The sequence below is a fragment of the Pseudophryne corroboree genome, chromosome 8 (genome assembly GCF_028390025.1).
Source record: "Pseudophryne corroboree isolate aPseCor3 chromosome 8, aPseCor3.hap2, whole genome shotgun sequence".
NCBI lineage: Eukaryota > Metazoa > Chordata > Amphibia > Anura > Myobatrachidae > Pseudophryne > Pseudophryne corroboree.
Genome location: NC_086451.1, coordinates 414,439,387 through 414,466,139, shown reverse-complemented (window position 1 = coordinate 414,466,139; position 26,753 = coordinate 414,439,387). Strand labels below are relative to the sequence as shown.

The following is a 26,753-nucleotide window of genomic DNA, read 5'->3' as shown; positions in this document are numbered from 1 at the left end:
GCATGGTTCTTCGTTAATATCCTTAAGAAAAATCACTGCTGCATGAGCCACCACAGCAGAACTGTAAATAAGCACTGCAATGATTATTAGTGTATTATCTAAACGGTTGATGAGGTGTATTCCAAAGGGAAATTAGATCCCACGTATAGTATTAAAAAACAGTTTTTTTAGTAGTCTCTAAGGTTAAGAAAATACAGTCCCAGCTGTAGGGCCATCAAACCTTTTTTTTTAATTCAGATACTAGTTTGGCCTCACTAACCAGCCAAGCCTGGCTGTATGCAGTATACTAAACAGTTTACTGCCATGAAGCAACCTCAACGACTTAATTTATTTGATACTCCTTACTCCACTGTTTTTAGGTGGACATTTGCCAATAGCCTTTTAATCAAAAACTTTATTAACCATGGTTTTCTGAAACCTTACAAATCGACGGAGTCACAGCTGGGTTCCATACTCGTTTCAGGAATTGGTGATTTAGGAGAGCCTAGGTTCGGAGGTGTTTGACCCTCAACCACATCTTTAAATATGGACGAGTCTCTGTACAGATTTAAGAGAGGTTCTTGTAATAGACTTTTAGCATCTGTTGGCTCTTCCTCTACAGAGGCTTGGTGTTCATTATCCAGACTTCGGTGTCCCCAGTGGGCAAGTGTTATGTTTTTACGACTGACGAATACCTGCCGATTCCGGCCACTAAGAAATTTTGCAGTGCAGTTGTTGCCCACAGAACAGCCATCTGTATCGTTTGTTCTATGCCGCTCTAGGTTAGTGCTCAGGCCACTTTCTTGGCTTAGTGAACGTCCAAACCTTCTTGCCCCCTTGCGTTTAATGGGGTGAGAGGCCAGCTCTTCCCAATCTTTCTGATGGGGATCCGGATCCAAAACACTAGGTGCCCACGGGAAGCTAAGAACCAATTTCCGTACACTTCGGTATTGTGACGTGTGACCATTCTGTCTTCTCAGTGTCTGAAAAGACTGAAGAGCGCTCATCTCTGTAACAGAGACATGGCTGTGGATTGAGTGGGATGTTTCTGTGATTAGACAATCCATCAAGGGTTGTGTATCACTGTTCAATACCTGCACATATGGGTCTTCTGAGAAATTAAGTCCATCTCGTTGTATTCCATCTTCCATGCTGGTGGTTAAACCTTTCCCATGCACCATCTCTTGTCCCCCTTCAGGCTTGGTACAATCAACAATGGTTTCTGGCATGCTGAGAGAGCGACGTAATACCCTGCGTTGCTTTCCGGAACACGCGACTTCCGCACCCTCAAAGTCCGTAGCCAGTGCATGCCAAGAAGGAGAGGATCTCAGTTGGGGAGATGATGGATGCTGGACTGGAGAAGAGTTTGCCTCTGGGGCATTAACTGAAGCAAAGCACAGTAAAGACAGAATCTAAGACCCCTGTCCTGATAAATCAAACCAAACATATGACTAGAGAGCAACAGACATAAAGCCTAAAAGACTCACCACTGCTTGACGCTCTTAGAGTAAGAGCAGCCATTCGGAAGTCTTTACCATTGAAAATGGGCCCCTCCAGAGCTTCTGTAACCATTCTCTTCATCATGTCCCAACTGCTCTCCTCCAGACCTTTGCCCTCAGGTGTCTGGTACAGAAATGAAAAGGCAAAACGGATTACTCTTTAAAGATGATGGGTTATCTCTCCTGGGAATATTCAATGGCCAAATAGTAAAAAGGCGTAAAAGACTGGACTTAAAAGCTAACGTGTTACTTTAGTTGGGTTCTATGACCACAAATTTTAACAAGCAACTATCTGTTTTAGGTTATACATTTTTATAGACTTATACAACATCTTAAAAAAAAAGAATAATAAAAAAAAAAAAAGAAGGGTTTAATAATCACAAACTGTAAAATATGGAAATGCAGATCCTCATTGTAGCTTATAATAGAATGTGAGGCTGTTCTATTGCCCTTCATAAACTGATCTAGTTATTCATCTCACCGGTTGTTTGGCAGCTCTGGCTCTCTGGAAGATCCTAAGAGAATTCCGGACCTTCTCCTTTCTGTCCAGCAGAAGAGGCGTCACAGGGACCTGACCTGATGGCATCCTGGAAAGCATTTTCGTTCTATAGCTTACTTGAGATGCAGACTAATGACGGCAGTAAATATAACATAGGCAGTAATTACTTCTCACACATAAAATGTGCAGAAGTGATAGGTGATCTGTATTGTGTCAATGACTTGTCCTGATAAATGATAAAGGGAATTCTCTCCATCACTGGGAAGGACAAAGCACTAGGTCAATCAACAGACGGAAGGGACATGGGGCCTATTTATTAAAGAAATATGTTATACTGATATTGCAGAAATAATATATGTTTTGGGGGGGGGGTATTTACCATTGTGTAGTCCCCAGTACATGGGCTCCGATAAGAGTCCATTTTGTCGATCAGTGAGCTAACGAGTTTCTTACATAGAGTATATCACTTGTCGGCTCCCAAGCAGAGGGAAAGAGATCATTAACTCTCTCCCGTAGACCCTGCAGACTATCCTCTTCACAACCCGTATCTGTACAAAAGGGGATATCCAATTAGCCCCGTTTTTTTACCAGGGCTAATTGTCCAGCCGGGGGCTATCTAATTAGCCCCGATAAGCCGCGGCACGCGCCGGCTTATCAGGGATTTTGTTTCACGTGCCTCCGGCAGGCGAAGCAGAATCCCCGGAAACAGAACGGGGCTGTTTCACCTGAAAACACACAGGTTTCACTGAACCGGTGTGTTTTTGGGAGATAGGGTTTGGGTTTTTTTTTTACACATGATTTAACAGGATAGTCTGTAAAAATAAATTTAAAAAAAAATTAAACATCAGAAAAAAGTCAGATAAACGGTCGTTTTTCGGTCCCGATGTTTGAACGGTGATAATTGGATATCCCCCAAAGGGCCTAAATCATGTTTGTTAGCAAATGCAATTGTCTAGGTTACGGAACTACTAACATTACCAAGTGAAGCTGCCACCCAGAAATAAAAAGATGCCCACCGGAGCCATCGCAAACTCATTTGCAATTGTGTACACACTTGTAGCCAATAGGGAAAAACGAGGAACATCTTGCCAAAGGTTTGCCGCTGGCAGCACATGCGCAGTCTGCAGATAATCGCCCCATTGCGTGATAATCAGCCATTGCGTACAAACATGAATTAGGCCCAACATCCCTATACCATCTCTCCTGATACAACACTTGTAAGGCATTGTCAGCTCCAAATACTAACATATCCCGCTGTCTCCATGTAATTCTAATGATATAGAATATATCATATTATGATCTTATCCAGTGGTCAGGGTGTAGCGTCCGAGGTCGGTACAGAGTGATAGGAATGTATTATAAACAGGTCATGATGAGGACTGTAGTGTCCTAGGTCTGTATAGTCTAATAGATTTGTGGTATGATCATGCTCAGTGGTCAGGTAATGTTGGGATATGCAGTGTCCGGTGGGAGAGATGGGTCATACTTTCTAAAGAGGACAAACAGAGAAGTTGCCCAGCAACCTACCAGCTATCATCTAGTACATTCTATAAAATGATCGCTGGAATCTGACTGGTTGCTTTAGAAGGTTTGCTACAGTACATCTCCCACTACGACTGTATGCTGTGTAGCACAATTGTATATTGATCACACCCTATGGTCAGGTCAGGCATGTATTTTGCATAGGTGTAATAAAAATATATTAAAGAAATATACATGCACAATATATGTAAATGTATTCCATTGCCGATCGTTCTCTTTTCTCCTTGCTGCTGTTCACTTTGCCAGCAGTAAACATATATGCTTAACTGAACAAAAGTAAATGAGACCAATCACAATGTACAGTGGCATTAGGAAATACATGAGGCTAGCACGTAATTCATAGACACCTCACCTCTTAACTCGCTTGCTGTTCCGTCGTTTGCTCCTGGCTTTTTTTCGAGAGGAAGATTCAGGCGTTGCTGGAATGGATCCTGATTCGAGTTCTAAGAAGTTGCCAGGGATCTGTGAGAAGTTGGAAAACACCTCCCCGCCTGCCGAGTCATCTGAAGAGCCAATCACAAGCATGTCCGTTACATAGTACTGTAGTCTATTGAAAGTCCCCAGGGCAGGATTAAAGCTAGTGGGGTCCCCGGGGCAATGAAGGTTTGGGGGGCACCCACCAATAAAACGGACTCTGCCCACCACTGCTGTCACTACTATGCCCCTTAGGGGGCAGGAGAGAGTGTGTGAGGGGAGAGAGAGAGAGTAGCAGGGAGAAAAAGAGAAGCGATCTAGAAAAAGAGGGTGTCAGAGAGAGAGAGAGAGAGAGAGAGAGAGAGAGAGAGAGAGAAAGGGTGTCAGAGAGAGGAGTGGGAAAGATATTGTCAAGGAGAGGGAAAGAGAATGAGAAAAGGAGAGAGGCGAGAGCAAGAGAGAAAGTGCGCCAGCAAAATGAAAAGAGGTGAGAGAGACCAAAAGAGAGGAGGGAGAGAGAGAGTTAGGCAGAGAGGGGAGAGAAACTGAGGGAAAGATGGGAGGAAGAGAAGGAGAGAGGGTGTCAGGGAGGGAGGGAGACAGAGAAAGGGAACAAGAGGGAGAAAGCGTTTCAGAGAGAGAGAGAGAGAGAGAGAGGGGGGGGAGGGAGGGGGAGCGAGTAGGAGAGTGCCAGACAGAGAGAAAGAGAGGGGGAGGGTGTCAGAAAGAGAGAGAAAAGGGGGGGGGGGGGAGAAAGAAGGAGAGAGACAGTGTTTCACGGAGAGAAAGAGGGAGGGCGGGAGAGCGAGCAGGAGAGAAACTACCTGTTACAGGCTACAGCACTGGTCTCTGATGGTGGTGGGCACTTCACGCCAATAGGGCCTGCCCCCTTCCCCATGCACCCATGAATCCTGGCAATGCACTGCTGCCAGAAGCCGGCCAGGTAGTAGGGTGCAGAGTGGCCTGAGCATGGCCAATGTTTTCCCCAGTGTAAGGGGGCCCCTGGGCGACCGCCACGTCAGTCTATAATCGGACCCTGAAAGTCGCCCTGGCATGGGATCCTTCACACCAACCTTGCAATGGCGAGTGGGTTCCACTTGGTTCGTGTGATTCCTCGCTGGATAAATGCTCATCTACAGCCTCCCTCAGAGATTTTCTGAAACAAGAAAGAAAGCACGGTGAAGTAATAACATACCTGAGGGGAAATGTATCAAGCCTTCTAGAGAGAGTGCAGAAGTTACCCAAAGCAACCAATCAGCCACTAGTTAGCATTTATCAAATACATTCTACTGTATAAAAAGGATAAGCAGAAGCTGATTGGAGAAGTTGCCCATAGTAACCAATCAGCTTCTACTTTTTATTCAATAGAATGTACTTGATAAACGTTAACTACATTAGCTGTTGGTTGCTTTGGTTAACGCCTCCCCACTTTACAAGGCTTAATACATATCCCCCCCTTAATGTAGGGAGTGGTGCAGAGAGTACAGTATGATCACTGAGTGGTGGAATCCTGCATAGAGGGGAGATGTACCGTTTCTTGGCTGTGCATTGTTCTCCACACGCCGAATCCTCCGAGGCCTTGCGCTTAGTTTTGCTTCGTTGAGGCAGCAACATCTCATCTGCCAAATGCAAACATTGGTCATCAAGAGGTTCCCAAAATGGGAAGGGTTAATCCGATACTAGAGGACAACAGACCTTCTCTCACCTGATACACGGTCTGGGGTAGCATTTGAAGGACCAAGTCCAGACCTCAGCTTATTAAAAGCATCATTGACGAGTCCTTTAAACAAAGAATGAGAGAATTAGTCAAGCATGTGTTGGAGACGGACAATAATAGGTAAAATGTACAGCGATGGAGAGGTCATCCTATGCAGGTAAGATGGCATCAGTGCACATAAACACTAGGAACACAATGTAAGCTCAGCTTTTACTTACAAAAAACGAATGCAAAAAAAATAATGACTCAGTGCAATTTATTAGAGGCTTAAGATGATCCAAAGCAGTGTTTCTCAACTCCAATTCTCAGGGACCCCTAACAGTGCATGTATTCCAGATCTGCTAGTTGGAACACATGTATGTTCATAACTGGTTCAAAAAAAATTCCACAGGTGGCAATAATTATTTAACTTGTGACCAGAGCCGGCCCTAACCAATATGATGCCCTAGGCAAGATTTTGGCTGGTGCCCCCTAGCACCGCCTCTAGTTCCGCCTCTGAACCTGCTCCCCTTTCCCAGCACCATCACCCTTCACCCATAGCAGTCCTCATTTTGGTGTTCCTACCCCTTATATTTTAAATAAAAACAGTGTACAAATTCGGTGCGCAGCCAAAAAAGGGGCGTGTTCTTGCTGGGAATGTGCATGGCCACACAATAGTACCGCCAATTCAAATTACGACACACACTAGTGCAACTTTATTCACATTATATCATGCAGTAGTGTCCCTAATTCATGTTACATCACACAGTAGTACCACTTTACCTTATAAACGTTACTCCTCACAGTAGTGCCCCTTATTCACATTACACCACACCATATTGCTCTTTATTCACATTAGACCACACAGTAGTGCCCTTTCTATACATTACGCCACACAGTCGAGCACCTTAAACACATAATGCCACACATTAGTAATGCATTTATGCACATACCACATAATAATGCCCCTTACACATTATGCCAACCTTTATTAACACCCTATCACACATAATGTCCCTTACACATATGCCGCACATTATTAGCGCACTTACACACATAATGACACACATAGTGCCCCTTACACATTTGTCGCACGTTATTAATGCACTTACACACGACACACATAATGCCACTTACATATATGCAAACACTACTGCACAACCAACCCACCCGCACACAGCACTCACATGGCCACTAACACTGTGATCTCTGCTTGGATAAAGATGTATCCTCATACATCTTGCCTCTATACACCATGCAGCAGGAGATGCCTGGCATGAGTCAGCTAACATCGGGCGACTTTTTTTTTTTTTTTTTATGAAATGCGTCTTATTTGCATTACTATGTGGCTAGCATGCACACGCAGCTTCTGCTGATTAAAATGATATGCGGCATGTCTGTATTCTGTGTGCGACTGTGGCTGTATCTGCATATGAAATTCTACGTTACAGTGATTTCCAGGAATACACTGTAACCCACTCCTAGTAACGGGGCCCAAATTTCTTGGTGGCCCAAAGCACTTACTGTTAATAAACACTATAGTACACTGGAATACATCCAGATGGCCAGCGGTCTAAAACCCGTCAGGGGCTCGGTAAGTATACTTACCCTCTCCCCCTAACCCTAAAATGTATGCTTGCAAATGCAAGAAGTCTAGCAGGTAAAATGGGGGAATTGGAATTGTTTGCATCAAAGGCTGAGTATGACATTATAGGTATTACGGAAACATGGTGGGACGACTCTCACGACTGGGTTGCTAACTTGGAGGGGTATTCTCTTTTTAGGAGGGACAGGGCTAACAAAAGGAGTAGGACGTGTATGTCTTTATGTTAAACCATCACTTAAACCATACCTAAAAGGAGATTATCTATGAGGAGACTGGCGATAATGTGGAGTCACTATGGGTAGAAATCTCAAGTGGGGGAATTGATGCAAAAAAACTAGTCATAGGCACATGCTACAAACAGCTGGATATTAGCATACATGAGGAAGAACAACTATTCCAGCAAATCAAAATGGCTGCGGGATTGGGGAACATCCTTGTGATTGGAGATTTTAATTACCCGGATATAAACTGGAGTAACGATTCATGTGCTAAAGCGAGGGGCAGCAGGTTCTTAAATATGTTTAGGTATCACTACTTGTCTCAATTAGTCGAGGACCCAACTAGGGGTAAAACTACCCTGGATCTAGTAATTACTAATAATGTGGACATTGTATCAAACACTAAAGTTGGGGAGATTTTGGGTAACAGTGATCACTATATGATCACATTCGACATCAGTTTCAGGAAACATAGCTACAGGGGTTCCACCAAAACTTTTAACTTTAGGAAGGCTAATTTCAGTATGCTTAGATGTGCACTGAACGACAGAGTGGGAGGTTCTGTTTAATAACAAGAACACTTTGGAAATGTGGGATGTTTTAAAAGGGTTGCTGGATAGCAATATTCATAACTTTATTCCCATGGGCAGTAAACGCAGGAGTATTAAACTCAAACCGATGTGGCTTAACAAGAAGGTCAAGGCAGAAATGGATAAAAAAAGCTGGCTTTCAAAGAATTTAAATCTAATGGAAAGGAGGAGTCTTTCAAGTATTACAAGGAGTGTAATAAGAAATGCAAAAAAGCAGTCAGAGCAGCTAAAATGGAAAATGAATAGAGAATCGCTAGAGAGAGTAAAACCTATCCTAAAAATTTTTTTAAATACATACACCGTAAAAAGGTTAAAAAAGGAGAATATAGGTCCATTAAAAGATGAATTAGGAGAATTGATAAATGATGATAAAATTAAAGCAGAAATACTGAACAAATTCTTTTCATCAGTATTCACCAGTGAAGAACTGATGGTGGGAGTACAGCATAACAATTGTGACAGTAATGATTCATGGTTAAGATACTTGTTTAAGCGAAGAAGTAGTCCGAGAGAGACTACGCAAAATTAAGATTAATAAATCACCTGGCCCTGATGGACTTCACCCGAGGGTTCTTATTCACAACTAGCACGACCCCTATACTTGATTTTCAATAGTTCAATTAGTTCAGGCATGGTACCGAAGGATCGGCGTATAGCTGAGGTAGTGCCATTATTTAAAAAGGGATCCAAAAATCTTCTGGGAAACTACAGACCAGTTAGTTTAACATCTATAGTGGGGAAAATATTGGAAGGAATTCTAAGGGACGGCATACAGGAGTATCTACAGTCCGCTAGGATTATTAGCAAGAACCAGCATGGGTTTGTGAGGGATAGGTCATGTCAGGTCAGACTAACTTAATTAGCTTCTACGAGGAAGTGAGCAATAATCTTGATCAAGGAAAAAACAGGGGATGTGGTCTTCCTAGATTTTGCAAAAGCCTTCAATACAGTTTTCCTCACAGGAGACTTATGATCAAATTAAAGGAGATTGGCCTAGGAAAAACTATTTGCACATGGATAAGCAGCTGGTTGGATAGCAGGGTACAGCGAGTAGTGGTCAATAGGAAGTCCTCAACCTGGTCCCCAGTTGTCAGCGGAATACCGCAAGGGTCCGTACTCGGACCACTACTGTTCAACATATTTATCAATGACCTAGAAATAGGCCTGGAAAGCACAGTGTCAATCTTTGCAGATGATACTAAACTGTGTAAGGTAATTAATTCAGAATTGGATGTGGAGTCCTTGCAGAATGATCTATCTAAACGAACTCTGGGCGTCTAAATGGCAAATGAGGTTCAATACAAACAAATGCAAGGTTATGCATTTTGGGACTAAACAAACTTGCATCCTACATATTAAATGGGGAACGCCTAGGGGAAACAGAGTTGGAAAAAGATTTGGGGGTATTCAATGATAAGCAGCTTAATAACCGTACACAATGTCAAAACGCAGTAAAGAAGGCAAGTAAGGTGCTAGCGTGCATAAAAAGGGGAATTGATACAAGGGACTCGGATGTAATCATGCCGCTGTATAAGGCATTGGTACGTCCGCAACTGGAATATTGTGTTCAGTTTTGGGCACCATTGTATAAAAAAAAGACATTAGTGAACTCGAAAGTGTTCAAAGGCGACCTACTAAACTGATTAAAGGCCTAGAAGGACTGGACTATAAGGAAAGACTTACTAGGCTGAATATGTATACACTAGAAAAGAGGCGCCTAAGAGGAGATATTATATCTTCAAATATGTAAAGGGACATCACAAAGAGTTATCAGGGGAATTATTTATTAAAAGAACACAGTTTAGGACACGTGGGCACTCGCTGCGACTGGAGGAGAGAAAGTTCCGAACGCAACGGAGGAAAGGGTTCTTCACTGTTAGGGCAATCAGGATGTGGAATTCCCTGCCAGGGAAGGTGATAATGGCGGACTCTGTAATTGGATTTAAAAAAGGAATGGATAAATTTCTGAATTAAAAAGCTATCCAAGGTTAGAACTCTTAAAATATCAACGTGGTTGATCCGGGGGGTAACATGAGTTATAGTAGCTAACTAGTCATAAAACATTATTCAGCAAGTATGTAGAATCATCACAACTTAAAACAGGTTGAACACGATGGGCAATTTGCCTCTATTCAACCTCAAATACTATGTTACTATGTAAACCGTACATTAGAGTGGTGATGTATCAAAATGCATAAAAGTTGCCGACAGCAATCAATCAGCTGTTAGCCTTCATTTTATAGACTGTACTAGGGAAATGACAGCTAGAAGGCGATTTAGAAGTCATTTTAAATATAACGATAATCACGGTCGGCTATTACCGCTCATACTGCGCCTTCGTCTCCTTCGAAGGCCCTCCAGGATCACTGGATCCTCATAAGTAGCATCGTCGGGAAGAGATATCTTTTCCAAAATAAATGAGGGGAGCTGTCCTGCTGAGAAAAGGAGAGTTATGTAAAAATGGCGACAGACAGATGCTATGACCCCACTTGCCCCTCCCACTGCGATGGAACACAAACAGAAGGAACAGAAGCTGCCTCTGCACCAGCTGATAGTACCTATCTCTTGTGCATTTTCAATTAGACTTTGGACAGCAGAAGTTTGAAGCTGCAGCTGTTTCTCGGTGGCAAGCGTCAGCTTCTCGCACAAGTTATTGCTGGAGAACAGACTTGGGGTTAAAACTACAGCCAGATTCCCAGAATCCATTTTGTTCTCATCAGACCTATCATAAAACAAAGACAAAAGTCATAATTTAGGGAAATAATTTGACCTACTCCATCAGAAAGACATTAACAAATATTCTTCCAACAAGTTTAAGGATATGGCTCCCTCTTGTGGCTGCTGTGTATATTTACAGTCCGTACCTGGAGGCCACACTTTGGAGAAAGGTGCAGAAATAACGCAGGGTCTCCCCATGAACAGCGGGGAGCAGGCAGGTCACCAGAACTGTGGCCGTCATTTTCTCCTCCTCACAGAGAGACTGCTGGATCTGGCAGAGGGGGTCCTGTAGCTCTGGAGTCAAGAGGGGCTGCGGGAGCTCCCGGAAAAACTGTTTTAGCAGAGCTGCAGCATCACTGGGCTGGGCAGAAGCGAAGCAGCTTTCCCCGGACTCCAACTGCACCTTTAGTAGAAAGTAAATTGGAAGAGATTTCAGCTACTGTGATAGACAGTGAATAATCTTGACTTGGGCCATTTCCCAGGGGACACTAGGAAAAGTTTTTTGTTTTTGTTTTTTTATCATGCTTTAAGTTTATCATATACAATAATTCTATAAAGGAAACGCAATACATTAAAACGCAGATGGCACAGTCTTCCCCTCCAGAAACAGAGAACACTGGGGCAGATGTATTAACCTGGAGAAGGCATAAGGAAGTGATAAGCCAGTGATATGTGCAAGGTGATAAAGGCACCAGCCAATCAGATCCTAACTGTTCATTTACATATTGGAGCCGATTGGCTGGTGCCTTTATCACCTTGCACATCTCACTGGTTCATCACTTCCTTATGCCTTCTCCAGGTTAATACATCTGCCCCATAATAACGTCATAATACAGCAAGAACGATGACCATGAAAGCCCGCCGGCACTTACCTGAACATATGTAGAAATTAGATTATGGAAAGCCGGGTACACACTAAGCGATATGCTCCATGAGCGATATAGTCAGTATTTGCCCTTGAACTCCGGGCAAACGACCTCCTACATACACACTGAGCGATATCGCTAACGATATCATTCAGTGACATCATCCTGCACAAACCCCGAACATGCAGTTTCTGATGATATCGTCAGATTGACCTGCATGCACAAACAGGGGATACGGTTAACGAACCGCGAGCTATTTCCTATGTATTTAATGACTACGTTTGTGTATTGAGGTAGAACATATGAAAATACATTCCATATTTTCAATTCAACAGTGCACACAGTTATATCGGGAGGCGGTCAGAATCCCGCCGGACGGAATCCCGCCAGTCGAAATACAGACGCCGGAATCCCGACCGGCACAATCCTGACATATTCTCCCTCCGCGGGTGTCCACGACACCCATAGAGGGAGATTATAATAGTGTGCCGAGCGTAGCGAGGCACCGTGCCCGCAGCGTGGCAAGTGAAGCGAGCCCGCAAGGGGCTGCGTTCCGCTTGCCACCCCTGTCGTGATTATGTGATCGGGATTCCGGCGTCTGTATTTCGACCGCCGGGATCCCGTCCAGCGGGATTTAGTACTGATCCCGTAATATCTCCCCTCTTAACCGATTTTATACATCCAGCAACAAACAACCAAGGCCCGCTTCTCAGGACAGATACCTACCCGCAGTAGGTTGAAAGTGGTAACACTATTTGATCAGGGGGCATCTCTAAGCACCTGTAATTTATCAGGGACAAAATGCACCTCTACCTTTTCCCCTCATCCCATCCCGAAGAGACTAGTTATGTTCTTAATAGCCAGCTGTAGTGTTACAGAGAACATCCAAAGGGCCTAGTGGCAATATACAGATTTATACAGGAACCTTATTTAGCAGTATATTGTATTGTTAAACACAAAGGGGTCTATTTACTAAACCTTGAATGGAGATAAAGTGGACAGAAATAAAGTATCAGCGAATCAGCTTCTAACTGCCATGTTACAGGATGTGTTTGAAAAATGACAGGAGCCGATTAAGCTGGTACTTTATCTCCATCCAAGGCTTAGTAAATAGACGCCCCAAAAAACTGTGCACCATTTCATGTAATTTGTGTGTGTTAGTCACCATCCCCACAACAAACAGTGCTGCATAATACGTCAGAGCTTTAGAAATAAAATGCTAGGTGCAATTTGCACAATTTTAACAATACCCCCTACTGGTGCCAGCTGTCAGGGTAATTAAAGTCTTGCATCGGTATACGTGTAAGAAACAACAGTGCTACAGATGGGTATATACCGATGAATCGTCTTGGCATCCATTCAGTCCATCCACCCACGCATGTGGACAAAACCCTCAGCTACATGACATGCCGTCAATGTACCTACAATCAAGATCCTGACGGGCAAAATACAGACAACCATTGACGGACGGTCAAAATCCCGACATTTAAAATGTTGACAGGTCAAAATGTTGACATGAGTTTTTCATGATTTTTTTTTTACATTTTAACAGACTTGTTCATACTTTACCATCCCAGTGGACCTGGAGGGGGAATATAATAGTGTGTCGAGCGCAGCAAGGCACCGTGCCCGAAGCATGGCGAGGGGAAGCGGTAAACTTATACGGTGTCCATGTCGACATACACACAAAAATTTATGAAAAACTAGTGTCGACTTTTTGACATGTCGTCATTTTAAATGTCGGTATTTTGACCTTGGGCCTAATTCAGACCTGATCGCTAGGCTGTGTTTTTGTACAGCTGGCGATCAGGTCTATACTGCGTATGCACCGCAATGCGCAGGCGTGTTGCAAGGGTACAAAGCGGATCGCCGCTCAGCGATGGGTTTGTGAGAAGGATCCATTCGCACGGGCGTTCGCAAGGAGATTGACCGGAAGAAGGCGATTGTGGGTGGCAACTGACAGTTTTCAGGGAGCGGTAGGAAAAACGCAGGCGTGTCCAAGCATTTGCAGGGAGGGTTCCTGACGTCAATTCCGGTCCCGGACAGGCTGATGTGATCGCAGCGGCTGAGTAAGTCCTGGGCTGTGCAGAGACTGCACAAGATCTGTTTGTACAGCTCTGCTACACATGCGTTCGCACACTTGCACAGCTAAAATACACTCCCCTGTGGGCAGCAACAATGCAATGCAGGACTGCAAAAAAAACCTAGCAAACAAACAGGTCTGAATTAGGCCCCTTGTCTGTATTTTGGCAGTCGGTCAATTGTCGTCGGTATTTTGATCGTCGGGATTTTGATTGTTGGTACTTCATACTAAACCCCATGCAACCAGTGTGTCACATCAGTAAATTTGGAGCTCTTCCTCTGAAACTCCACAGACAAGATCGGGGAAAAATGAAATTCTAACTCTGCTTAAACAGTGTTCTTTTTCTCTCTAGATCTACTATCCCAGTAACGCAACATCGGCACAGGGTGGGTTGGGTGCCTGTCTAACTCCATGACCAACTTTCCAGAAAAAGTAGGGGGGTGAAATCTTTTGTTGCCAGACTCCAGTAGCCATGTCTTCATGAACAAAATGGGATGTCCCCCCTTCTGCTTTACCACATACCCCAAAGATCCTTAAGAAATACAGGCGGTTAGAGTTCATGACCTTGCTTTTGCTTCTTTTATTACACCAAGACATTCAGCTCAGTCATTGGCTAGTGTCTCCAGTTCAGTCAGCTGCTTATGACCTTGTCGCTACCAATGCCAAAAAGCTGCATTGCTCAGCATGGAGCGACCACTGTTCGTAATTCCTCCGGGTCTGACCGATGTAAAATAACAGATCTCTATCCTAGCCTCCTCTATGTAGCAAGCATGCTCATGGTTTACAATCAGAGTACAGCATAGTTGCCTACCCTCCCTCATTCTGCAGGAGACTCCCTGAAATAGTAGCAATCTCCCCGACTCCCTGAATAGACCATCAATCTCCCTGATTACACCTTATCCCCATTATGCAGCTATTACATTCTTGGTGAAAAGAAAGAAATCAGAGATACATACATTTAAATTGCTCATCAGTGCCATTTCCCCACATTGGTTATAAGGCAAAATGATCCCTATGGCTACATGCATTTTAAATAAGGTTTCTTGTGGCCACTTACAGTATATGGAACCTCTTGTAAAACACAACAACAAGTAGATCTTACCAACTTTGGGGGTAATTTACATTTGGATGCAAGTCATGTTTATGACACGACTCTCAGATGTAGCAGTACACGTCCGCGCCGATAGGTGTTACTTTTACAATCTCCCTGAAATGCTTTTTCAAAAGTAGGCAAGTATGCAGTACAGAGAATACCAAAACATCCACATCAGTCCCTGCATCATTGGCACTGGGGTCCATTTATGTCAGAAACCATCTAACCTACTAGTATGGCCTTTGCACGGTTTAGGAAACCCAAACAAACTCAGGGAGAACACACAAACTCCAAATATATTGCCTTGGTGGTAATTGGACCCTTGGCCCTAGTGCCGTCATGCATTACTGGCTATTTACATATGCACAGAAAAAGAGGACGTCTGTTACTAGGGATTAACTCATCTTGCGCTTTATTTAAATGAATCAAACCAGACGTTGTGTCTTTTCCTGTGCACTTACAGATCGGACTGTAATGTGCCCCCTCCGCCGAGAGTTACTGTCAGCCTTGTAGGCAATTATTGCTCAAACATTGTCACCATCTGTGGTCATCCGATAACATTGCTTCCTCTCTAGCAGGGAAATCTTGCTACACTGACCAAGCCTTACACAACCTCACATGACACACTAAATATACAGGAAAAGTCATTACTGGATTGTTTCCTACTAAATACACTGATAAAGCCTTGCAAGGAATTAGGACGTAGCTGGACATTCGGAAGATCATTTTGCCTCGGTGTAGAATATATTCGTTATGGTAAGAACTTACAGTTGATAATGGTATTTCTCCTAAATCCACAGGATAACATTGGGATATGATGACGCAACAGCGGATTTGCACCAATCGGTCAAAGCTTTCGGCCTCCCAGCATGCAACGGGCCCGTCCATATATTCCCACCTCCTGGCTCAGGCAAATCAGTTGTTTTTCCAAAGCTCAAGGCAGGAGCATCATAGATAGCCCTAATCAGGCGAGAAGAACACACATGCACACCCTTCCGTACAAGAGCGAAGAGGTTAGTGAGTGAAAGGATCCTCAAATCAGGTGCGTCATAGTGGGATCCCTGTGGATACTGTGGATTTAGGAGAAATAGCGTTATCAATGGTAAGTTCTTACCATAACGAATATTTCTCCGGCAGGGTCCATAGGTTATCCATAGGATAACATTGGGATGTCCCAAAGCAATTTAGTGGTGGGGACGCTCCTGATTGGACAGGAGAATCCTTCGCCCAAATTCAGCATCCTGAGAGGCAAAGGTATCAAAGGCATAATGTCTAATGAATGTGTTAATGGAAGACCATGTGGCTGCCTTACATATCTGTTCTGCAGAAGCACCATGTTGTGCTGCCCATGTACAGACCTACCTTACGAGTAGAATGAGCAGAGACATTAGCCAGAACAGGGAGATCAGCTTGAGAGTATGCGTCTGAAATCTTCATCCAAAGCCACTTCACCAGTGTCTGCTTATCAGCAGGCCATCCTCTCTTGTGAAATCTGTAGAGAACAAAAAGTGTGTCTGTCTTTCTGATGGCACTGGTACGATCCACATAGATCCTTAAGGCACGGACTACGTCCAACGATGCATCTCCCTCAGAAAGGTCCGGCCCCTGGAAGGCCGGGACTACAATTTCTTTGTTAAGGTGGAATTTAGACACCACCTTAGGAAGATGCCCAGATTTTGGTTCTAAGAACCGCTCTATCTGGATAAAAAAAAATAATTAGAAATGGAGGGCGACATAACAATTTCCCTAAATCTGAAACGCTTCTAACTGAAGCAATAGCCAGTAGAAAGAGCACTTTAGCTGTCAACCATTTAAGATCCACTCTTTTTTGTGGTTCAAATGGGGCAACTTGAAGGGCCTTTAGGACTAAACTTAAGTCCCAAGGCACTGTAGGAGGAACAAAAAAGTTGAATGTGCAACATTCCCTGGAAAAAAGAGCGCACATCCTACAGGTTAGCAATTCTCTCTTGGAACCATACAGTCAATGCTGACACTTGTACTCTCAAGGAAGCCACCCATAAACCTTTATGCCTTCCTGCTTGAAGGAATGCTAAAACTTTGGAAACTCTGAAAACCAAGGGTCAAATTTTAATCACTGCACCATCGAATATAGGCTTTCCATATTTGGTGATAAATACGAGCTGAGGAAAGTTTCCTTGCCCTGAGCAAAAGTTGAATTACCTGTTGTGAGAATCCTCTTGCTTTCAGAAATGAAGTCTCAAGAACCACACCATCAAAGACAGTCGATCCAGGTGTTTGTGATAACCAGGACCCTGAAACAGTAGATCTGGACGTTGAAGGAGTAGGAATGGAGCATACATCGACATCCTCTGCAGATCTGTGTATCAATGTCTTCTGGACCAAGCCGGAGCTAATAGTATTATGGCACCCTTACCTTGTCTTACCTTTCACGTCGCCCTGGATCACAGGGCGATTGGTGGAAACACACAAGTCAGACGAAAGTCCCATATCACTGACAGGTCATCCACAAAGTTCGCTCTGGGATCCTTTGTTCTTGACCTGTATGCAGAAACTTTGTTCTGACAGGACGCCATGAGATCCATCTCCGGTAACCTCCAATATCTACCAGAGTTTGTAAGACCTTGGGGTGTAAAGCCTATTCGTTTGCATGAATGGCATGTCGACTGAGAAAATCCGCTTCCCAGTTTAGGACTCCCGGAATTAATACTGTGAACAAGGCTGGATAATGAAGTTCTGCCCACCTTAACGTGCGACTTAACGACTTTATTGTGTTTTGGCTACGAGTTCCTCCCTGATAGTTGAGGTACGCTACTGCCACTGCAATGTCCTAGCGATTTCGAACTGGTTTCATCAGAAGTATATCCTGTGCCTGAATAAATGATATTATATATATCCCGAAGTTCCACTATATTTATTGGCAGGCTCCACTGCCCCTGGAAACAACTCCTTCATTACACTGCTCCCCAGTCGTGCAGGCCGGCATCAATTGTCAGAGTTTCCCAATCTGATACCCAAGGGAGTCTCCCTTGGTCCAGATAGGATGTCTCTAACCACCTAATTTCCAGAGGAAGACCATAGTCTGCACTTTTATTGTCTGAATACCAGCAACTGGTATTCCCAGGTGGTTTTACCATCCAAGTACTAACCAGGACCAACACTGCTTAGCTTCCAAAACCAGATAAGATTGGGCATGTCCAGTGTGTTGTGGCTGTAGATCATAACCGTGAGATACTGCTTCTTGCACCCAGACATCTGTAGCAAACTGAAGAAGTCAGCCTCCCACCCTAGGTGCCGCCAGGTGGAGGCCCGCACCATCAAGCTGATGGCTTATATTCTGATTTGAAAACCGGTCCTCTAGTAGCCGAATACCTTTTCGTCTTACCTGACATGTTGGATTGGGACTGTTTGCCATTACCCTTTCCTTTTGCTTTTCCTTGATTACGAAAGGACCGAAAAGGGGGAAACTACAGTAGGCTAGAATTTATTTACGTGTGAAAGGAAAACTTCACTTTCTTGGGAGTCTGCTTCTGACTCCAAAATACTGTTTAACTCTTTACCAAAAAGAATATCTCCAGTAAAGAAGGTTAAGAATCCAGAACCTTCCTGGATTCTGAGTCCGCTTCCCTGTACATAGCCAACCCACTCTGCGAGCTACTACTGCTGAAGCTTGTTCATGAGAGGTGCAATAGTACCCATATCCAGCTTATCGCTGCCTGTTTGATATGTGCAATATGGGATTCTTGCTCTCTAGATGCCATTGAAAAATGCTCCTTCAATGCATCAGCACAGGCTGCCACTGCTTATGCCATCCAGACTGAGGCCATGGCTGGTCTTATGATTGCCCAAGACAAGGAAAAAATTGTTTTTAGAAAACTATCAACTCTCCTATCCGTGACATAATTTATTTATGTTGAAAGCAGAAGTAATGTAGATTTTCGCACCAATCTATGACATGCAAATCTACTTTAGTAGCCACCTCCCTTTTTTAAACAGTACCCAGTTGGACGAGGATAATTGGAGTTCCATCAGCTGTTTTTGGGACGTCTAAACACAGGTGCCTTAGTTTTTAACCAAGGTTCTGCTGTCTCTTCTAAAGATAGAATGGCTTACATAGCACTAATTAGCTCAGGTATGTCCACTGAGCCCTCTGAAGTGCAATGAGTCCTCATCATCCGACGAGTCCTTATCTGAAACATTTGTAGACTGTAAAGATGTTATATCATGTCTATGTGATTTGCTTACCACCGGCCTTTCAGCCGGCTTTTGTTGAAAGGCTGCCAATTCCCGAGGTGGATAAACCTGAGAATGAATGTTGCATGTAAGGGTTAATAGGGTAACCTATACCTGGTATAGGAACTGGCATTATCTGCTCAGCTATATTGGATAATGTTTGTGCAAAGTAGCCCATGAAGGTTCAACTAGAACCTGTGCTTTCCTGTGTTATTTAAGAGCCTTCGATGACAGCTAAACATTTTGCACATAATCCCTTTTAATCCAGATCCTGATAGGTTAACCCAGCTTCGCAAGACAAACATGAAATTAGTGTTGGTGCTGCTGTGGAAAGTGTGTTTTCCTCACCCTTGCCACTCAGACATGATAAATAAATTACACACCTGTACAGTGTTACTACACAATTTGTGACTGTAATCACTTTAAAATTTGTTAAAGTGACACACAATCCGACCCTACCCTGCTTTGCACCAGCAATGAGGATTGGAATACACAAAAAAACTGACAGAATTATAGTAAAGTCAGCAATCACACTAGCAATCAGTCACAGGTTATACATTAGTATAATAAGCAATATGAGCACATAAATCAACTTCAAATACATTTCAAGTATGTAGGAGAAACATATTACTGCATTACCTTATATAAGATTTAACCGTATTCAGTCGCACAGTGAAAGAAAACAACAGCAATAGTTATCAGACTCGTATGCATTAGGCACTTATCTAACTATTCATACTCAAAGGTAGTGTATTACCCGGCTCAGTAGAGTGGGATACAGGGAGACGCACCCTGCTTCCAGGATCGATCAATACACTAGCAAACGCTGAGTGAATCCAGACGGTAATAGTGTACACACTCGCCCCGTGAACTTACAGAGAACACAGATGCCTAAGTGAACACTGACGCACCAGTCACACAGCTGCCTATGCTGCAACCGGGTCCCCTTAGATACACAGACGGAAGCGGGAAGTCAGTTCATGGCGGGATCTTGGAGGAAACTAGTCATGAACCGGGGGGGGGGAACAGCCAAGGGAGCGTCTGACTCCCCACTGCCGATATCAACCCTAGGGATCGCGGCCTCATACTACCCTGGAGCCTATGATCCGTAGGGCAAAGCACTGGTGCACCCTTGGTGGCAGCCGCGCCAGCGACTGTTTGGTAGTCTCCTCCTAAAACAGTGCGGCTGTGTCCGTGTACCCCCTTCTAAGCAGAACCGATGCCTCACCTTCTCCCCGTGCTCTGGCCACAGCCTGGTAATGTCTGCTGGATGTGCTAGTACATCCGACACAGACGCCCGCTGAAACAGCACTGTACTCGTGGGTAAGCATTGTCGCGACTCTTTATAAGGTACGTATAAGACGCTTTTTAGAAAGATCACTCAAGAAAAAAATAGTAAGACTATAAAAATAAAATAAAAACGCTTATGTCTGCTAAAAAAATTGCAGCTCTTCACCATGGTCCGGCTCCTGCCGCACCAAACAAAAACCCGATTTGCCTGAGCCAGGAGGCGGTGATATATGGACGGGACCGTTGCATGCTGGGAGGCCGAAAGCTTTGACCGATTGGTGCAAATCCGCTGTTGCGTCATCATATCCCAATGTTATCCTGTGAATAACCTGTGGACCATGCCGGAGAAATCAGTGTTTTGTATATTCACTTGAACAAATGTTTATCTGTTTCCAGTGAATGGAGAGGAGAGAGTCAAACCATAGTTATAGGTAATATAAATGAACTTTATCCATTTTATTTATAACATTCAATTTACATTCAGGTTTTCTTCTCCACAAGTCAAAGCCCCCACCTGTTATTGCGGTCATCAGTAAGAAAATGCTCTATCCAGCAGAGTCACATGTCATGTTGGAGTGTCCCATAATGTAATGCAGAACAGTAAGGGTAATGCTAGGAAACATATAAGGATCACGTATTCCAGTAACTTGTTATTATAATAAACATCTTATCTAGAAGCACCGCTGAGGCCTCTGGAGATAACTTGTCCCCATCCATCATCTCCTAAGAGACAGCTGCCATGATAGATAACGTCTCATCTTTTATGTACAGTATTTGAAAACTATTCACGGTCGCAAGTTATTGGCCCTATGTCTCAGTGCAAAAAAGCCTGCAACCATTCTGGTTACCACCCCTTTACTGATGATGGACAGCACCACACCATCCTCCATTTCCTCAGAGACTTCCAAAGTACAGGATAACATCCCACCATCTCCTGAGAGTCATCCGCTGTACTTTGTAACATCCCAACATCCTCCGTCTCCTGAGAGTCATCCGCTGTACTTGGTAACATCCCACCATCCTCCATCTTCTGAGGGCCACCCGCTGTACTTGGTAACATCCCACCATCCTCCATCTTCTGAGGGCCACCCGCTGTACTTGGTAACATCCCACCATCCTCCATCTTCTGAGGGCCACCCGCTGTACTTGGTAACATCCCACCATCCTCCATCTTCTGAGGGCCACCCACTGTACTTGGTAACATCCCACCATCCTCCATCTTCTGAGGGCCACCCACTGTACTTGGTAACATCCCACCATCTTGTGAGAGCCACCCGCTGTACTTGGTAACATCCCACCATCCTCCATCTTGTGAAAGCCACCCGCTGTACTTGGTAACATCCCACCATCCTTCATTTGGCAACATACTACTACCACCATCTTCCACCTTTTAATTCTCATCTGTTGACCGTAAAAAAATCCCAGGATTTTTCATCCTCAAAGAGTCTCCTGCCATGCTGGATAGAATGCCCCCTCCTTATATTTCTTTGTAATGCCCATAATCTTTAATGAAAATGATTGTTAATGCCCCCACTCTTGGCCTCTGATGGTGGATAATAGCAAAGATGCTACTTTACATAACTAATTACATTTTTTTAATTCATGAACAGGTCAGAAAGAAAAGAAAACCTTCCACATGGATGGCGGTCATTAGGTCGACATGAGTTAGGTCGACATGCATTAGGTCAACATGGTGTTTTCAACAACAAAAAAAATCATTTTTTTTACCTTTTTCATACTTAACGATCCACGTGGACTACAACTGGGAACGGTAACCTGTGCCGAGCGCAGCGGCAGCGGAGCGAGGCACCGTGCCCGAAGCATGGCAAGCGAAGCGAGCCATGCGAGGGGTCACGGTGCACTAATTGGGGTTCCTCGTCACTTTTAGAAGAAAACGACACACACACACAAAAAAAAAAAAGTAAAAAAAACCTGATGTCGTCCTTTTTCCATGTTGACCTAGTGATCATGTCAACCTAATGCATGTTGACCAAACGTGGTCGACCCAATGTATGTCAACCTAATGAACCACATGCCTTCCACATAGGGTGCATTTTAGAGACCCTCATTAGATTACAGGAAGACAGATTTCCATACCCAATCAGACGGTTGTCTGGCTGATGCACAGAACAAACATGTAGCCCAAATGTACGCTTTTTTGGCTGGCAGGGTAAATCACCACATCTATTCTACCATCAAAGTGAATGGTAACCAAACAGCTCACTGAGCGGGAGATGTACAAACCCTGGGAGAAAAATTAAATGAAGAAGTTGTCCAAAGTGACCAATCAGCGTTTGCCATTTATCTAGCTCAGTCTATGATGGTGTAATGGTTGCTATAAGCAATCTCTCACCGAGGAATGATACATCCCCACCTTAAAGCTGTTGGCAGAGAGACAGCATTACTCTTAGCAGTTTGCTAGGTAAGAGGTACCCATGCCCCTTCTTCAGAGCCACCTGCTGTTGTGAAGAACTTGTCTCCTTTAATGAGTTCCATCTCATGACCTGGGTCACATATCACCATCAGCTGTGCTGTTTAACGTGTCCACATTCTCAATCTCCCTAAAAGTACTTATACAGTAGTATATGATAAGATTACACTATCCTTTAATTACAGCCTATACAATGATAATTACAAGCAGCAAAACACCAGAGGAGGAAAGGGGTCAGCACCTTTAGGGTTTTAATTCGATTTACAGAGCCAGACTTTCGGAAGAGTCCTTCAGTGGACAGGTGGCAGCTGAGATACTGGCAGACGTCCACTACAAACCTGGAGGAGGTAACAGGAGAATAATTAATCAGCGTGGCATGCTCCTATACAAAATATTACAAAGACGTGCAGTTATGATCTAAGGGCACATCAGCAGCAGATTCTAAAGCCAAATCAAGGGGAGGTTTATGGGGGCTTTTCAGTGCAGGTCTCCTAGGAAATAACTAATTGCCCTGCTCCGCCGTTGATTTAAAAAAACAAAAACAAAACAAAAAAAACAAATATAATATAAAACAAAACTAAAATATTAAAGTTTTAGTTTTTTTTTGCTAAAAAAGGAAATGGGGAAAAATAATCTGAGTCTACATATCCAAAAAGTGCAGAACCAGGGCAACAAGCAACTGGTATCCAAACAGCTTTTGCTATGACAGGCGAACATATCACCAAATACAGATACCTCACATTCTAATCTGGGCCATCTACAAGTTCCTTAAAAGCACCGTAAATGAAAGAACCCAATACTATTATCTTTATCCCAGTCTGAATAAGTTCTATTTATACCTCATGTCTTCTATCCTTCAACCAGTTCTCTATTTGCAGTAAGTATACACTTTCTAACCCCAGATCGAGTACTCTCCTCGGACAGAGGGCAATTGTGCAGATGTTTATTGAAGCTTTATAGAGTTGTACTGCCAAGATCTAGTGTGAAACTTCCCTCTTTATAAAATCTTTTTTTTTCTTCTTTTTTGTCCAGACCCATCATTCAAGGAGCCAGGCTGAAGCTTCCCAAATTATTTTACACAATAAAGAGTAAAATAATGGCCAACAGAATCTCTTCAAATAACTGACCTATAGGTATAACAAAATCAGGCTCTCAGGTCTATACATTTTTAGCAAAGATTTTATTCCTTTTATACAGTAGATAGTCAATTTATCATCCGGATACCCAGTCCATAGGTTGGCAGTCAATAGGTCTCCACCATATGGTCGACAGGACAAAAAGTAAAGAGATTAAAGGTCGACTTTTTGTTTTTGTTTTTTTTTACATGTTTTCTCAACATATGCTTGAAATCCTATCCACATGGACCATGATTGGAAATAGTTACCTGTGGCGAGTAAAGCCAGCACGCGAGGGAACACGTTTCAACGGATGGTGGTGACATTATCAAACATACAATATTTGACCAAAGAAACTGAAAAAACTTGTATTGACCATTTGTGTGTCAACCATTGTCCAACCATTGGACATTTTGACCCGGTCAACCTAAACACTGTAAATCTATACCACACCCTGAAAATTAAACCCATATGTGCTTTCTGCCAATCTTGTGTCACTGACCAGGTTGTAACCATGTCTATAATTATAAATTAGCGGTCTCTCAATGACAGATGTTAACACATGAGAAGGAGCATGATTTGGGCTAGGCACTGACTGCACCACCTTCTGTTTTATACATGTAACATTCATAGGCGTGCGCAGCACATTTTATTAGGGGGTGCACCATCGGAGGGGTGTGTCTAGCACCATCTATTGATGGTCAACACAATATACTTGTACCAATCCTAATAATGCAGATGCATTGTCAGATGTTGTGGTGTGCACCAAACAAAAACCCCTGATGGCACTCACTGCAATTGCACTGCTCCCCCTCAGCCTGGTCTGGCACCCCTCTCTTTCCCCTGAAAGCTGCAGCAGCTTACTTACAAGTCAGTCACTCACTGACAATGACAGTCACAGACTAGTACTGCCGCTGCTGGAAAAACGAGTGACGTGTCAATGCTGCTGCCGGCCGCCTGCCAGTATTGAATTTGTCTTCCTAAGAGGAACGCTGACTGCATGCTTCTATCAGTGGCTGACATTGGCATAGCATAGGAGGAGAGAGGTGGGCATGTGGCGGGTGGGCATGCGAGCAGCATGACGTAATCACATCACATTACGCTGTTTTTGTACATGGAAGTGGAGCCGGGATTTTGAAAGCCGGTGGCAGTGGCACCCTTGATTAACCCAGGCGTCCGGTCAGTAATGCAGTCCTGACAGGGTGCAGCGCAGAGTGGACAGTAATCAGCCTGCTCGGCGATCACTGCATCAGGCATGTGAGATCGGGGTGCCAGACATTAGGGGGTGCCTGTGCGCACCAGGCACCCCCCCTGCGCACACCTATGGTAACATTGCATGACATGCATAGGTGATATGAAGGCAGGTGCAGAAACAAGCGTTTAACAGACCAATTTTTCCTATATTCTGAAGTTGGTTTTTAAGTGGATCAATATGATCAATTAGAATTTTTGGTTGCGTAAAAAAACAAACAAAAAAAAAAACTTTGGTAACGATTCATAGATTCTCTCTCCGATGCTGTTAAACAGAAATGGAATCAATGATTTCACTCAACCCAGTGATAGGAGACCAGGCAGCTATTGGGCGATGCTCCTGTTATTTGACCCACAGCTCAGCTACGATGCTTGTTTGTTTGATCCTCCATTTTTTATTTTTCCATACCGCCCACGCCTACTTTATTTTGGTTATATACAGACTCCACTGATGATTTATTTATTTTTAACTATATGCCTATTTAATGGCTTAACCCATGTTCACATACAGTATTTGAAAACGATGTTTATCTTTTTGTATATTTCATGGTATACAATATGTCTGTTGCTGGAATGTGCTTCTGTTATTGTTTTCTCCACCCATTTTTGTGCAATTCAATTTTTATCTTCAATTTCTGCTAACCTCATTTATTGCACCTTTGACTTTGTAATATTTTGATTCTTTTAATTACATAATTTTCAGTAGCTTCTAGATTTAAACAATTGAAATGCTCTTCCACGTTAATTACTTCAGATGCCTTCTTATTTACCTACAGTATACTGGATAACATATCTCGTAAAAAAAATAAAAAAAGGCTATGTATACACTCTAGTATGTATAGATGTGCAACACGCTAAAAAAATAAATAAAAAAATAATAATATTATTTTAGTCACGGTGCTTTAATGCGTTGACCCTAACCCTCCCAACAGACATCCTAAACTGAACACTCGAACATCCCCCATTTTTCCAGGTTTTCTTGAAATTTTAGCAATTTGAATCCAGTGCATAACTTGAATTGGTATCAGGGTAAGACATAGGGGTATATTCAATCGAAGTCGAAAACTGCAGTCTGTTGAAAAGACGCCAGTTTTCGACTTTTTAAGGTCGAATCCTGATTCGACCTATTCAATATTTCCCTAAATTTTTCATCAAGTCGATGAATTCGACTTGTCGAAAAGCACGTGGATCGGCGGAATAGCTGCCAATCCATGTGCTTGAGTGGAAAACGGGGCCAAAACCGACAGGTTTTGGCCCCCCTTTCGACCATCTCAGTCCGACATCAAAATGTTGTCGGACTGAGATGCAGACCCAAAGGAGGAGACGGGGGAGAGCCGCGGGGAGACAGCCGGCGGGCATACAGGGAAGATCAGCGATACAGAAGCGCTGCAGCAGGATGTCACACAGCCTAGCCGCTCACGGCAGCTTCCACCCAGCTCCAGCACGCTTGCTGGAGCCGGGTGTACACTGCCGTGAGGTCGGGCGGCTGTGCCACATCCTGCTGCAGCACTACTGTAGCGCTGATCTCCCCTGTATGCCCGCCGGCTGTCCCCCCCGTATGCCCGCCGGCTGTCCCCCCCCCCCCGTCTCCCCGCGGCTCTCCCCCCTCTCCTCCACTGCGTCCCTCATCTCAATTCAACTTGAAAAAGTC

At 43.7% G+C, this 26,753-nt stretch overlaps 1 protein-coding gene across 4 annotated transcripts in view; it reads right to left on the bottom strand.

Annotated features, from left to right (window-relative positions):
• Nucleotides 1–26,753, bottom strand: part of LOC134949369 (rho GTPase-activating protein 6-like) — an 80,997-nt gene that overhangs the window by 429 nt on the left and 53,815 nt on the right. For 3 of the 4 annotated variants that reach the window (XM_063937894.1, XM_063937892.1, XM_063937895.1), the window contains exons 4-14: nucleotides 22,978–23,074; nucleotides 10,908–11,164; nucleotides 10,602–10,765; nucleotides 10,365–10,478; nucleotides 5,639–5,713; nucleotides 5,465–5,552; nucleotides 5,007–5,089; nucleotides 3,872–4,022; nucleotides 1,960–2,065; nucleotides 1,467–1,602; nucleotides 1–1,363 (exon numbers count right to left, since the gene is read on the bottom strand). The exon at nucleotides 1–1,363 is cut by the window's left edge and continues 429 nt beyond it. In XM_063937894.1, coding sequence (XP_063793964.1) covers nucleotides 420–1,363; nucleotides 1,467–1,602; nucleotides 1,960–2,065; nucleotides 3,872–4,022; nucleotides 5,007–5,089; nucleotides 5,465–5,552; nucleotides 5,639–5,713; nucleotides 10,365–10,478; nucleotides 10,602–10,765; nucleotides 10,908–11,164; nucleotides 22,978–23,074 — 2,215 coding nt within the window. In that variant the 3' untranslated portion in view covers nucleotides 1–419. The remainder of the gene's footprint in view (nucleotides 1,364–1,466; nucleotides 1,603–1,959; nucleotides 2,066–3,871; nucleotides 4,023–5,006; nucleotides 5,090–5,464; nucleotides 5,553–5,638; nucleotides 5,714–10,364; nucleotides 10,479–10,601; nucleotides 10,766–10,907; nucleotides 11,165–22,977; nucleotides 23,075–26,753) is intronic. The other variant, XM_063937893.1, reaches the window with a different exon arrangement.